Raw genomic sequence first — 16,391 nt, forward strand, 5'->3', positions numbered from 1 at the left:
GGATTTACCTAGGTGGAAGGCAAATGTATTGAACCTTGATTAATTTAAATGTTTATGGTTCGTGTTATCATATGCACATTTGATTTGTGTGAATAATTTATTGATATCAAGTAGTCAAAAACAATCATAAATTTCTTAGACAAACTCTGTGTAAATACATATTTTCAACCACAGCTTTACAAACGATACCCGTAAAATTTAAATATAACCAATATTCGAATTATGACTTGTTTTGGTTTACCGCCTTAGAGATACTATAAATATAATGTTAATGATCACATGACTTATCAACTTCCTTCTTGATCGTTTTGGTTTTGAAGAGCAAAAGAGGTAAATCTGAGGCATTATTTGTTTTTAACTGTCGATTTTACGTTGAACCTGTAGCAAAATGTTTTTTGCTACTTCCCATACGTGATAAGTTATCTATTTAAGTAAACTTTTCCTACAATTTTGGTTCAATACATTGCCTTTTTCACCTTTTGTGTTGATAAGTTCAATATATCTTTTTGTTTCTTTGTGCCTTGTTGCTGTCCTTTGACATCGCTCACACAGAATAATATCTATGTCGTTTCTGCCTATTCTTCTTTCCGAATGTTGAAAAACATTCGACGTGGAGTCCATGTTAAAGTTTGTGTTTGAGTTTAATTATGTTTCAATTTCCCTTTTTGCAACCAGTCGTCTGATTCGTCTTTGTGATATCTTTTCTATGCAGTTTGTCTGGTACCTTCTACATGGGAACTGAAATGGGACAGTAGGTATCCTAATGAGCCACTTAAAGTAATACGTCGTGTTTGTTACATTTTTAGAACAGCAATAGATAAAAAAAAAGTCCTTTCAAAATATCAACTGTATGCGTGTTTTGTCTACATAATACTCTAAATTTGTCTACATTAAACTAAAGTTTTGGTTACCGTCTGTTAAAGTCATGAAGTCAAATGGCTATCTTGCAATTAATATTAGCTAAAAATGTTTTCTATGTCATGTAGTATTTCCTTTTTATGATTTTTATGTTTTGTTTTGTAACAAAGATTTGAGAATATTTGGAGAGTATTCAGTACAGTTGGAGAAGTTTTAGTTCACTTGTACAAATTTTGGAGATGATAGATTTATAAGTATTAGGTTAAGGTTTTTGTTGTTTTTGGCAGACCCTTGATAGATTCAGAGAAAATTGTGTTATATTAATAATATTTTAAACTAATTAAACGGAATGTAATAAGATTTGTTGTATTGTGTTGCGTTAAGTACGGTCCACTTTTGGAGGTTATGTGCCTATAGCCTATATAGGTCTCCAACATGTTTACATTTGATTTGAATTGTAAATTATATATTATGTAAATATTCATCTAGATTGAAATTATAAAAACACTAATAAGTAGATTGACCCGTATATTATCATATTTAGTCATTCGACTACGCATTACCGGTTATTCTGTCGTCATATTGTCCGTCAATTCAATGTACCTTCACCTGAAAGTTTTGTTATAGTCGACAGTCAAGGCAATTTTGTGATATATCATCATGTCATTTGATTATTTATCAGTCATCGAAAACACTCAATTTGTAAAACTAATATAAGGCTACAGAAAATATCCAGTTGTCATAAAGATGGATTTAATTGTTATATAACATACAAAGACAAATGTGGATATGAAAACTAAAACAACTTCGTAGCAACGGTTTTTTTCTTAGGACACATTTTACCTTATCTTAAACCCTCGGGACAATGAAAGTTTGAAGGCTTATAAAAATCAGTCTATTTATTGTTTGACTGGCTGTTTTCTTGATAAAAAATATTTTGCCTAATGGAGTGCCGGCAGGGGCGGATCAATAACCATGGTATGTGGCGGGGGTAGGGGGGAAGGGTGTCAATGAAACCAAAATTAAATATTCGTTTTGACATTTTTGCCCATTATTCTCTTATCTGTAAACCTCCTCCATACCTTCATAAATGGGCACCCATTCATAGCCTCCTACATGGTAATTGAAACTTGAAAAATATTCATAATATATATTAATGAATCTTTGGACTAATAGATAGATGTATAAGTCCAAGATAAACTTTAAAAGTATGTCTTATAAAATACAATAGGGTTTTATTACTAGTATTGAATGTACACAGCAGATACAAAAAGATGTCAATGAGGGTGAATTTTATTGATTTTGATTAACTAAATACAAAAATATCGGCCGGTATCCGGTTTAAAGGGGTGCTGGTTTTATAAGGTTACATGACCTTTTAATTGAATGCAAATGGGCCGGGACTTCTTGATTTGGCCGGTATGGGGGGAGAACCGGTATTCAGAGGGACCGGTTTAGAGATGTTCACTGTACTAGACAATGTCAATCCAATCCCTTTTTGTGAAAAGTGGAGATGGCAAATTAGGTTTTTTTTAAACAAATTTTTGGTTTCCTATGAAATAAGCTTCAGAGAGAAAAGAAATACGACATTCATTATTACAAAAAAAAATCTTGTACGATATTGGAGAAAAATAGTTTGATGTTGAGTAAAGTCACAAAAAAGACAGTTTCGAAAAATAATAAATTCACTAGAAATGGTCATGTCATTATATTGATATGAAGACATATTTTATATATCAATACCAACATTCTTGTTATTAAACATCTATTTGTACATATTCTTTCAAAACACAGATTGCAGTTAGTAATTTCTTTCCTGATAAGAAGATTTCACCTGTTAATCGATCTTTATCTATGATATTGTAATAAAAACAAATAAAAATATTCGACGTAATCAAATTAACATGTACATGTAATTTACATAAACTCTCTTGATAAGAGACATTACACACAGGTGTCAATATTTACAAACCCACCGATAATTTGTCATCAATCACGCATGTTGACGCTGGGGTTAGTCAAAGACCATTTCGAGATGTTAAATGAAGATGTATGTTCATTTCAGTTCTAGATAAGCAGATTCAGTAGCAATAAAATTATGTTAGAAATGTTTTTGATGACCTGGACTGGGGAGGGGGTACATGCCCCCTGTGCCCCCAGTAAATCCGCAACTGAATGTCAGTTAATCTTTGGAAATAGCTGCAGGACAAAAACGTATAATTACGCAGAATAATTAAACGGCACCGTTTGTCTATCTTAGCAATGGTGTAAATGAAAACATTGCTGAAAATTGTTTTTCATTTGTAATTTGTTCGTTTAAGTATCGAGATGAATTGATTTTTTAACAATTGCACACATATACACATAGGTTTACTTCTAATTCACAATTGAACAGAAATAGATAAAGATTCGGATAAACACTCAAGAGTTCAGACTGAAAAAAGAATTGACTTAAAAAACAAAAAAATGAAAACTTTATTAGTACGGTTTTATATTTACTTCATTTTACATTTTATACAGAAGCATGGCCAGTAACGTTCGTGTATGTGGTGTCTGTGATCATCGTCACGTTACCAAACCATCAGTAGTCTGGTGTTCCGAATGTGATGAAGGACTTTGTGAAGATTGTAAGGAACATCACAGCTTTTCTAAGATTTCACGAAATCATGAAACGATCAAAATTACTGAATATATGAAGATACCAGCAAATATTTTGCAAATAGCGCAATTTTGCAACAAACATAATGAAAAATACGACCTTTTCTGTAGAAAACACGATTGTCCATGCTGTAGGAAATGTGTCGAGGATCACAACGACTGCAAAGATTTAACTGATATCAGGAATATGATACACAATGTAAAATCGTCAACTGCGTTTCAGGAAATCGAAAATACCTTGTCAGAAACCGCCGAGAATATCAAAAGATTACGTATGAATCGTGAGGAAAATTTAGAATCACTTGCAAAGAAGAGAAAGATTGTTGAATTGGAAGTTCAGCAATTTCGAAACAAAATAAATGAAAATCTTGATAAACTTCAAAATGATATTTTAAAAGAAATTAAAGTGGTGGAAGAAAAAGAAAGTAGCAAAATCCGAAAACTACTGACGTCATTATTGCACAGAGAAAAGGAGATTTTCGAATACAAAGTTAATATCGAAAATACAAAGCGATATGCATCGGATTTACAATCATTTATTGCGATGAAACAAATAGAAAAAGATATTGTTAAAGAAGAGAGTTATATTCAATCAATCTACAAAGGCGAACAAATGCATCAAATCAATATATCGTGTACTATAGAAACAGCATTGCAGGAATTAACCACTTCCATGAAGACGTTTGGAGAGATAATTGTGAGTTCCAGTGCATGTAATATACCCATCCAGAAAAGGAGAAATAAACAAGCACAGATAATTGTACCTCCTCGAACAAATAAGTTTGATAATGTTAGTCTAAAATTAATGCAAACAATACAAACAAACTTTTCAAACGTTCGAGGGTGTACCTTTCTCCCTGATGGTAAAAGGGTATTTTCGTTTCATACTGGCAGAGTAATGTTTTTCAAGCCAGACGGTTCAATTGATTTTAATCTTAACACAATTGGGCCCGTTTGGGACGTAGTTTATATAGGAGAAACTTCTGTAGCTGTTACATCAGGTGGAACTACAAATTCAAAACAGATCAGCATAATCGATGTCGAAAACAGAAAAGTGAAAAAAACATTGAACGTCAATTCCGCCAATCACGGAGTAACATTCAAAGATGGAAAGTTGATTTATTGTGCTAGTAAGAAGGGACTAAAGATGATCAGTCTCAGTGATGAATCTATAACCAATATCACCACTAGTAAAATGTCAAGTCAGGCTAACGTAGCAACCCACGGCGACAAGCTGTTCTATACAAACGAAAAAAATCACAATGTCACCTGTTGTGATATCCATGGTAACACACTGTGGACATTTAGCGAAAGCAGTACTCTGTCCTATCCATTCGGTATATCTGTCGACAATGATGGGAATGTATATGTAGCGGGAGCATTTTCTCACAATGTGGTCATTATCTCCCCAAATGGCCAACACCATAGACAACTATTATCGAAGAAAGATGGACTGATGTTTCCAATCGCTGTAGAGTACGACCGATCGCACAATAAACTACTAGTTACCAATGAAGATTCAAACGCTTTCGTGTATGATGTTATATAAGCGTTGTTTAATACCATCTAATTCATATTTCAGTTCTCGTAATAATGCTTGTCACATGTGGATTCTCTTTCAGTCGACAAAGTATATTTAGTTTAGGGTTTCGTGACATCTAAGTAAAATTCTTAAGCTTATTTTGTTTTAATAAATGTACTGCAAAACTTAAACCTGGCATATTGTTATCCTTGAATCGCATAAAAGGGTCAACACGCATTCGTGTATAATGTCGTATGAGGATTAATTAAGTTTAGTATTAAGTTTTGGTTTCGAGCTAGTCGGGAGGTGGTATAGACTTTGGTATAGACTTTGTAATATGATTTAAACAAATTTGAGACATAAAGCCAACAAAGCGTTCAAAATTTTAAATGTTTATAGATGTTGTTTTTTTTCTAAAATGAAATTTTAAACATTATAAAAATTAAAAAAGGTATTTTTCTTACAATTTACAGTATCCCAGATCCGTTATATTAATAATGAAGGCAATTCCAAATACCAGTATGAAATTATATTAAATTAATGATATATTTTTCAGCGTATTAAAATATGTGTCCTTATTAAAGAGAGACGACAGATACCAAAGGGACATTCAAATCATAAGTAGAAAATAAAATGAAAACGCCATGGCAAAAAAAAAAAGAAAAACAACAATACAAAAATTACAACAGAGAAAACTAAAGACTGAACAACACGAACCCCACCAAAAACCAGGAGTGATCCCAGGTGATCCAGAAGGGTACGCATATCCTAATTCACATGTCGCACCCGTCATGTTGCTCATGTAAGTACAAACCCGGTAATAAGTCTTATTCGATAGGTCACATTCGGCATTGTGTGTATTATAATTGGAACATATCCATCGTCATCTGTGAAACAGATATTCCATAAAACGGTCAATCAAATCGTGATGGCGTCTGTAAAATTTACCGCAAAATAATTTCAACTTCACCATTTGGATCTCTTAGTGTAATAGCTTCCTTGTCAACATCAACCCTCTTTAAAGGAAATCATGATAGGAAATATAATCCCTGGAATGAAAGACATGAAAATATATCAAACAGGCAAATGAAACATAAGTCGAAGATTGTCAACACAATTCAGAAAAGACTGTTTTAAAAACCAATCAACATTACAAATAAAACACAAAAATATATTCAAAAATAAAACAGTGATGATTCAGGTGCTCCTGAAGCTTTTATTCTCCTACCTTTGTTATCAATTTCTTGATGTAAATCAAGTTATAGGATAGACAGGCTGTCTAATGAAGTATGTTTCAAGTTCAAGGGAATTGATGTCAACATAGTCATCGAACTTCGAATTATTTAGTGAGAGTGCTGCATCTATATGGCGGAACGTAAAGTTAAATGATAGTGCTAGCTTCTTTTTATTCTTTCTAAGAAGTTACTGTATGAATTGTATATCGTATAAATAAAGGGAAAAGTCGGCAATGAGAGGAGCATAGTTGGTTCACAAGGTTCTCAAATCTTTTTGTGAAATACAGGTTGTCTCGAATGTGATATTTATTCAATAGAAGGTATTGTACGATCATTACACGGAATTTTTCATGTAAAACAAAATAGATTGTTATCTCGTAGATGGCAGACACCATAGAAAACTATTATCTGGGAAAGATGGACTATTTCATCCATCAGCTGTGGAGTACGACCAATCGAACAAAAAACGTTTGGTTGCTAATGAGAATGGAAACGCATTTGTGTATAATGATGTCAACCTGACAACTTGCTTTCTTACCTGGATAGGCTGCATGTTCACATGTGACTAACTTAACGCATCAATTTATAAGCCACTTCTTAGTTTTTGCTGCCAATTTTTTTCATAGGAAAATATTAAGTAGTTAAGGAGACACATATTGAATAATAATATGTTAAGTGCAATCGAATATCAATTGCCATGTCTTTTTTATTCACAATTATTCAAATTAATGTGTGTAATTTGATGTTCAAACAAACTTATGTTGCATTTCTGATCATTAAACCAAAATCATGTCTGAAAAATTTAATTCAATTAATCTTTTAATCTGAATATCATTTAAAAAACAAATTTAGTTCAAAGTTACTTTCTTACAAAATAAAGATATAATTGATTATCGCTATAATATTTCTATATTAAAATTTAATTTTGTTTGACCAAATTACTTCTTTTGATCTCGGAATAAACGATTTAGACTGGCTTTACTTTCCAAAGTTAAAATTTTGTAAAGATACGTATATTATAGCTCTTATAGTATTTGTATATTCAATAAATGTAATCACTCATTTATGTGACATATTTGTGACTTTGAAAAGTTTATGCTATTATTTTTCTCCATTGAGGTGACATGAAATATCATTGATACGGTCTCTCGGTACATCTGAAGTATAAAACACTTATATATGGCTATTTCCCTAAAATTTATATCAGTCACAGGATTTCTATATTAGGAACATATATAAAAAAAACGCCTATTGTAAATGTTATAATGTTTTGTGATCACTTATCAACGTATCAGAAACTCGTCACTTAACGGCATCTTTTACACTTCTACAATTATTTGGAACCATGAATATTATTTTAACAAATCGTTATGGGTTCTGCGGAACCCTGTGTTTCGTCAGTATTGGGTGCTGTCAGTGTGAAAGTGTAATGTTGACCAAATAATTGAGTCCATTTATCAGTAAAATACAGAACCCAAAAAAAACTTTCTTTTGGGTGCTATTTCTTTGTCGTGTTAAAGGGGCACTAGCTGTCAAATTCATGTTCACCGATTTGACTCAAATTCTCATATAAGATTTAAAACAATGTAAAACATTCATCCACATTATAAAAAGTCTAAAATAAACAATTTACAGGTCATATGCTCGATAATATGTAACTTTGTTTCGTGTGTATTTTAGTCTAGACGCCATCTAATTAACAATCGAGTGCCCCCGAAAAACCCGATATAAACATTAACATAAATATAAACAGATATATAGACCTCGTGCAAATGGATTTTTCTATGTCTGTTTGATTTCAATTTTAATGATAAAAATATGTTAAGGTTCGATTTTACCTGTATAAGAATGATTTTTTGTGGATCGAATCAGTCAATCAAATGATTTACCTTTGTTTCACTTTCAATGTTGACATTCTTTTCTTTTGATAGCCTAACACGCATCAATCATGCATAATCCATCTCTAGCTAAGGTGTTAAATTGAAGTTCACATGAATACGGATTCAATGAGGTCGAATTATTCACTTGCAAGTGAATAGGTCAACATCAATGTTTCTTAGCTTATTTTGACAAAATTGAACCATACTGGCTGCTTATATCGAATTATTATTTCAATATTTTAATTTCATTAATGATTGAACAAAAAAAATCATAATTTAATTTTTCAGAGCTGTCTCTTAATGTTAACTGTAACAAACTGCGTCCATCTATAAAAAAAATACTGAAAATGAAAAAAATTTATTTTCAAAAGTTTGCTTCAGACATTATATCTTAATCATAAAAAAACATCTGCAAAAGTAACATTAAATTGTATGAAGGAATGACAGAGTAATTAATGTGTTACACACTTTAACCCAAGACTGTATCTACTTGTTAACTATAAAATAACTAGTAAAATCAGTAAAATACGGGAAAATCTAAATGAATATTTTCCAAATTTTGCAGACTCGACAAAAAGGCATACAATACCAAAATTGTTCAAGAAAGTTATTTAGGAATAACAGTACTGTAGTTTAAGAGTTGCCACCGTCAATTGGCGATTTGACGGTCGCAAATATATTTTTACCTGCGACGCGTAGCGGAAACAGTAAAACGGAAATTTGCGACAGTCAAATCAAAATTGACGGTGGCAACTCTTCAATTACAGTACTGTTATTACGATTCTAATGTATACAAAAAGAAATAATACGTTAGAGCTTGAACAAATGTATAAATTTGAAATAGAATAAAATTCCGCGAAACTTAATGAATGATTTTGGCGAAAAACGTCATGGCTTAACATGACGCCATACAAATGAAAACTTACAAACTGAGGGTTATTACGTTATCTCTATCTTGATAAACTCAAAACTAACGGCGATTTTGAGGTAGGTATTGTTTTATTTTCGATAGTATTGTAGTAATCGATCATTTTTTTTTTTATCCAATCAATTCAAAATGGCGGGTTATCGAGAAGGACTATCAGTTCCTTGTTAGATAACTAGAAATAAAAATATAAGATTATTTCAATTAAACATTTCATGTTTTGTATTGGTATCTTTATAAAACGGTATTTTTGGTATTATTGTGCAATGTACTGTCAAGTATTAAACGGTGCTTAATTAATAAGATTTAATCATTAGGCATTAAATCAAAATAATAAATTGAGATTGTCGTCTGCTAAACTAGAGTTAACTTTTCTTTAATTTTTAAGGACTTGATCGTCTTTCTTTTACTTACATAGTTTCATAAGCGGTTTTCGCGCTTTTATTTGATATAGAATTGCATGCTTTTCGTAATTTGTTCATTGCGTGATTTGAACTGAAGCAACACAAAAACACAAAAACCTATCCCACCCTTGAGAATATTTTCTGCTGTTTGATGTATATTTTTAGATATTGTCAAAAGAAGCGTCGTGGATTGGACAGAATGTGAACTGAATAAATAGTTTTACTGGATGGCTGAATTTATCACAGTTGGCGTCTGGTAGCCCAGTTGCCATTTGGAGAAAACATATGATGGTTGCCCTTCAATGTTTTTATCTTGGACATTAATGAGACATTGTCGATGGATGCAAATTCGTTGGCAGGTTGATTTATAGTTCAACTGTACTAATAAATCCATGAAAAAAAAAATGCCAAAATTCAAACTTACTATTTGTTGTTTTTTTTATTATGATTATTAATTAGCTTGTCTTACAATTTGTCTATAACGAAGGTAATCTGGAATCGTTGGAAATATTACGAGTGATTTCAATGAATTTGGGTTATCTTTAAGGTATATCGAATTCCTAAATTTACATCTGTTGGTTTCTTTCGAATATTCAATAAATATCTGGTATTTGTTAAATACAGCTTTATGTGACATTTGTTTTTTGGTTTATTGATTTTTGCTTCTTACAGTATTCTATTTTGTTTCGAATTTTGCTTGATTTGATAAACTATCATACATTTAACTATGTTTGTGTTACATACTGTTTTATATTGGTGTGTTCAGTGTATGCTCAATTAGAGTTGCGTTTTCTTTTTGTTTTCTTTTTAACTATTTCAAAACTAAGTTTAATCAAACACAATAAAATGACAATTTTGCGAATAAAACGTTATTTGGGGTTACATGAAAAGATTTGTTGGATCGGATTGGCATATATCTAATACGTTCTCATCTAAAAAAGAAATTCTCATATGCCACTTTACTCATTTTTGTGCGAAAAAGCTACATCTTTTGACTTGATTGTCATATTTCGCGTTAAAAAGTCTCTGTATAAGCATTATTTATATTGTCTTGTAATATTTGTGCTAAATTTGGGGTCTTTTTTGTTAATGCAAGTCCAAAACTACACCATTTTAGCATAACCCTTTTTTATAGGATGCTAGAATGAACTATTTCAACACTTAGGAAAAATTTGAAGCAATAAAACTACATAAATTACTTATTCTGCATTTTTGTTATACTTTTATGCCATTTTTGCAATATATATATAACATAGCATTTACTCATCTTTATTTCAGATGTTTCATTGAATATTATGCTAAATTCAGTATTTTTTCTCCAACATGTATTTGTCAGGTCTCTTTTCCTGCATACGGACCTGGTGTATGTTGAAATCTCATCTAACTTATAAATTTACATATCTCAGGTTTGTATGCCTAAATACAGATCTGGTGTATGCTGAACTTTTAATAGAGATAATAGATGGCATTTCTTAGTCTGTATGCCAGCAAACCGACCTGGCGTATGCTAAACTCTCACTTTATGCGTATAATAGTATTTGTCAGGTCTGTATGCCTGCATACAAATCTGGTATATGTAGAACCTTTAATTTCATTTATTTTGGCATAGTTCAGGTATGTATGCCTGCATAAAAACCTGGTGTATGCAGACCTTAATTATTATTCGTTTTGGCATTGATCAGCGAGGTCTGTCTGCATGCAGACCTATTGTATTCTAAAATCTTACTTAGTATTCTAAATACATGTTTGTAGTGGCACGTCTGTATGCCTAAAAGCTAAACATTTTATATGTAGTGACATTTCTCATTTCTTCGTGTCTGCATAACCATTACCTGTATCGAAATAAGGAGATGGTGTATGATTGCGAAAGAGACATCTCATCATCAAAAGCCGAATGATATTAATGTAAACAATTACTAATGCATAGCCGTCAACTCCGTTTTATTTTGAAAGAAAAATCTCAATTTTTAGCTGGAACACACAGGAGTTTATTCCTGTATATCGACCCGCTCTTTGTAATAAAATCTTGTGAAAGGGAGAGAGAAAAATAGTGTAATGCATGGGCCTTTGTTAGCCTTGTATGATTTTTAATCTTAGTTCATTTATATGTTTTGGAGAAAAGCTTGACGTCCATTATCACTGAATTAGTACACATTTTTGTTTAGGGGCCAGCTGAAGCACGCCTCCTGGTGTCAGATTTTCTCGCTGTGTTGAAGACCCATTGATGGCCTTCGGCTGTGTTTTGTTCTTTGGTCGGTTTGATGTCTCTATGACACATTCCCCGTTTCCATTCTCAATTTTATAGATATGTTTGTCAGTATATCGACCTATTATAATGAAGTCTAAATTGAAAACGACGTTCAAACCTCTGATTGCGTTGGATAAAAACCGCAATTTTTATACGTGTGCATGCAAAACAAATGTCTTGGTAGAGGGGTCTAAATACAGCACAAACAACATTTTTCAAAAATGTGCTGTATTTAGACCCCTCTACCAAGAAATTTGTTTTGCATGCACACGTATAAAAATTGCGGTTTTTATCCAACGCAATCATAGGTTTGAACGTTGTTTTCAATTTAGACTTGTTTATATTTTTTTCGTTTGGGCTTGTATTATATTTGCCTTCGGGTTTATATGATCCGTTCATCCTATTTCGACTCTTCAAAATTCAAGAGTCTATCCTAAATTGGGGTAAATTATATGGCCTTCCAAATACCGTTTCGATTCCTAACATCACTGAAGAGACATTAATTGTCGAAATTCGGATATGGTGTACTAGTTTTTGCACCTTTTGTTTGCGGTATACCATCTTTTCCGCAAGTTTATTGTTTTCTGTTTGGTAGTAAATTAATAGTTAAGATTCATCTTGTTACATCTGGTGATCCGTTTATTTGGCAATCGCCAATGGCAGTCAACAGGGTTTAAGAACATCCGTTGTTCGACCTGCTAGTCAAATGCGTTTTGTTAAAATATACTTTTTCACTTTTTTGGTCTTTTGAAAAATGTTGTTTGTGCTGTATTTAGACCTATTATAATGTATACACTTTTGAACATAAACTGTTTATTTGCTTGACCTTTTCAGTTCACGGTATTCTTGCATAAAAAAACTGGTGTACGGTGAACACTTACCTTCATTTAGTTGCATATACCAGATCTGATTTCCTGCATTCTACTGACTTATAGTTTAACATACATTTTCCTATTGGCAAAACAAGACTCATGTTGTATTCATACATAAATTGTAAAGCTATCATTTTTCATTATGTTCATAGTTAGTAATCGATGGATATTAAATGAGACTGTCTTAAATTCTGATATAGATGGCAAAATGCATACTTAGTATATACAGCAAAGTTTTGAGTCGGTGTGTATGCATCTCTGCATGTCAACATGGTATATGACAAACTTCTTTGGAGTGTCTTTATACAACTAAATGTACAGGTATGTATGCAAGACATGTATTTTAATTATCGGTTATTTAAACAATTTGCTTTGATCTGTCTTGACAAGTCGATATCTTAATTGATTGGCTTAGATATGAAAATTACAGTGAATTTATAGTAATGCAATGGTAAAAATTAATCGTTCAAGCAGGAATGCCAAAGAATTGATGTTTTTTTCTAGGTGTCGTCCTTTTCTAGTTAAGCCATTTTTTTTCTTTATTAACAGGTCAGGTGCTGTTTATAGGAGTCGTAGTTTTCTAGGAAGGCATTGGTTTAACCTGTCCAGTCACTAAGAAGTGTTACAATTCAATTCATAAGCAACACATAAATAGCTACATGAAAGGTATAGCCACTGCGTGAAAAATGCTGAAACGAGAAATGGAAACTACGTATTATATATATTATTATACACTTCATAATATTAACATTATCACAATTACTGATTTTAGAATTTATTATAATATGGGTTCTTGGTGGCTAAATTGAAGCCGTTCCTTTGAAAGTTTTATTGCCGCCATGCATCTGAATGAAGATCAATGAAATATGTCATTTCCTTAATAAAAGTTATTGTTGCAATTTTAACCCTCTTGAAACAAGAGCTGTCCAGATCTTCGCAATAAATATGTGTTTAATTTGTTTGAATAATTTCTTTTTTGGTTTATCTTGCTCACTTAATTTCAAACGTTTTCTGTCTGTCGTTCGATTTTATTGATAGTTTATCATAAATTACCCTGCTACAGTAACAGCTTCTTACATACACACATCGCAGTATGCTACATGATCATGTGACAAATGTACTGTACAGTTTACCCAAGGAGAACATCATACAAATTCCTTGTAAAAATGAGGAGATGTAGTATGCCAATTGAGACAATTGTCCACCAAAATCAAAATGAAATGGATGAAACAATAGTCGGCTATAAAAGACCCCGACAAAAAATAAGAGAAGACGGCATAATTTATGTCAAACCAATTTACGAAAAACAAATACGACAGACACTATCCAACGACATCCAATGAACTGCAGGCTTCTGACTTGGGACAGGCACAGAATATAAAGACTGTGGCAGGGTTAAACATGTTTGTGATGCTCAACCCCCTTACTTACTAACCTGTGACAGTTGTTTCCATAAGAATTGTTTTTTTAAAAAGAATAAAAGGTGAAAGGGTTAACTGAATGGCATTTTGAAGGATCTGGATAATTTTCTAATTTTTAAAAAATGAGGGTTTTAATTAATGCATGTGGACATCATTCATCACCGTGCATATACCTAATCGTATTTCAATTTTTTTTTTCTTCTCTAAATGCTTTCAGTAAATAACAAAATGAATAACAAGAGAGGATTTATACCATATGTCCCCATATATAAAAGCATTAGTTTTCAAACAAAAAGGGGGGTTCCAACCACCGGAACACCCCCTGGATCCACCATATAGTCCAAATAATTATGACGTCTTGAAAGGCTATTTTAATTTCTTTCTGTGACTAGATCCACAACTGCTCTTGTTGTAATCTCAATAATTATGACGTCTTGACACCGTTACAGCAAAATATTAAAGCCTTTCAAGACTTCATATTAATAATAATTTTATTTGGACTAACTTCTGAAGCTATATTGGTCGTATGATTCGTGGAAAATGAACAAAAACAGCTACAGTTTACTTACGGTAAATTAACTTACATTCAATGTTTTAGTTTAGTTTAAACATATCTACTTATAGTGGATTGGGAAACAAGTTATTGCAACTTATATTAATCCCTTTCCACTTTGCGGGTACGAGTGCTGCCTTGGAGCGGCATTAGCCTGCTCTTTTTCGAAATCTACAAGAGTGTCTTTTACGTGCAAGGGATATGACTCTCTCTTAACACGGGTCTGCCATTTATCGTCCCCTTCCGACGGACTATCATCGTTTCCTCAAGACCATACTTGCCAATGGTGTCAAGGGAGATCCGAAAATTCAGTCCCTGAAATTTCAGTGTTTTGCTGCTGGTATATTAAAATTTAGATACAGCGTACTCTTCAATGAATTGTCCATTTTCTTCTCCGTGACGAGAAATCTATCAGCAGTCTCCATGTTTACATTTAGAACTGACGTCATATGAAAGCGCGTGACTTGAGGTGTGATTAGTGGTCATTCAACGCAGATAAATAGTCCATTTGTTTAGTTTTGTATTTTTTAGATTTTCATTTTAATTACAGAAACAAAGTATAAAAAGTCTATTTTGTTTTGTAATCGATTGCTATAATTAAAGTGTATTGGTAAAAGTTACTCGTGTTATTCAAGGCCGTCGTTGCGATTCCCTCTGCCTTACGTCACAAGGTCCCTGACGTCATTCAAAATTTTGTCAACAACTTGAACAAGAAGTTCACATTTTGATTGACTTATTTCTCCGTGATTGTAATTTGCAAAAAAACAATACAGATTACTTGCATGTCGGTAAAGTGATCATAATCGTGGAACTTGAGAATCGGTTTTCATTTCAGATTTACAACAGAAACCGCTTTGCCGGTTTGCTTTGCAAATTAACTGTAAACACTTTTCTGTTTACCTGATAGGAGAAATATATAGAGGTCAGTCGTGGACTTGTAGTAGTCAAAAATTAGAATTCGGTGTTAAACACAACCACTGAAGTAAAGGATTTTTGCAACACCATGTTTGTATGCATCCCTGATTCGTATGCATTACATTAAAGATTCTGCAAACAACCATGTTCGTATGCAGGCATACAAACCTGCGAAATACAACATTTGATTTAATACCGTTCTGCACACACCAGGTTCGTATGCAGGCATACAGACCTGAGAAATGCAATGTATAAATAAAATGTAAACTTCAGCATACACCAGGTTCGTTTGCTGACATAAAGATCTGAGAAATACAATTTATAAGAAAAATGTAAGGGTCTGCATACATCAGGTTCTTATGCAGACACACAGACCTGATAAATGCAAGTTAATATAGATTAAAATTGAGTTCAGCATACACCAGGTGTTCTATATGCCAGATTCTCGATTTTCAAGAGTTCAACAAAAAGAAAAACATATTTTCCTTTGTTTTTCTCGTATTTGCATACGTTTGTCTTATGAGCAATAATTCGGCCTATTTGAGTATAAATTATTTCAAATGACCGTGAATGAGAATTTTTAATTTTAGATGAGAACGTATTATCTGCAATAATCTTACTGATCAGGAAACAAAATCATACATTTTATAGATACACTTTTTTTACACAACCTAAAAAAACGGTCAAATCATTTCAAAATCACGATTTGAGGACAGAAAATATAAATGATTGCTTTTATACAGGGTGTGAACACGTAGGTTATCATATAGGAATGGGCCTAGAACATATCATAATATATATAAGACATTGTAGAATAATTGTGCTACACGAATATGCGATGCAATACTGTTACAAAAGGTTCCATGGAGATTGAATCATTAAAAGGGTTTTCTGGTAAAT

At 32.4% G+C, this 16,391-nt stretch overlaps 1 protein-coding gene across 2 annotated transcripts in view; it reads left to right on the forward strand.

Moving 5' to 3' along the window:
* Positions 1 to 5,223, forward strand: part of LOC127712726 (uncharacterized) — a 202,813-nt gene extending 197,590 nt beyond the window's left edge. Inside the window, exon 2 of one of the 2 annotated variants that reach the window (XM_052219331.1) lies at positions 3,379 to 5,223. In XM_052219331.1, coding sequence (XP_052075291.1) covers positions 3,383 to 5,065 — 1,683 coding nt within the window. In that variant the 5' untranslated portion in view covers positions 3,379 to 3,382 and the 3' untranslated portion in view covers positions 5,066 to 5,223. The remainder of the gene's footprint in view (positions 1 to 3,378) is intronic. The other variant, XM_052219332.1, reaches the window with a different exon arrangement.
* Positions 5,224 to 16,391: the final 11,168 nt, after the last annotated feature.

The sequence above is a fragment of the Mytilus californianus genome, unplaced genomic scaffold (assembly GCF_021869535.1).
Source record: "Mytilus californianus isolate M0D057914Y unplaced genomic scaffold, xbMytCali1.0.p SCAF_8, whole genome shotgun sequence".
Taxonomy (NCBI): domain Eukaryota; kingdom Metazoa; phylum Mollusca; class Bivalvia; order Mytilida; family Mytilidae; genus Mytilus; species Mytilus californianus.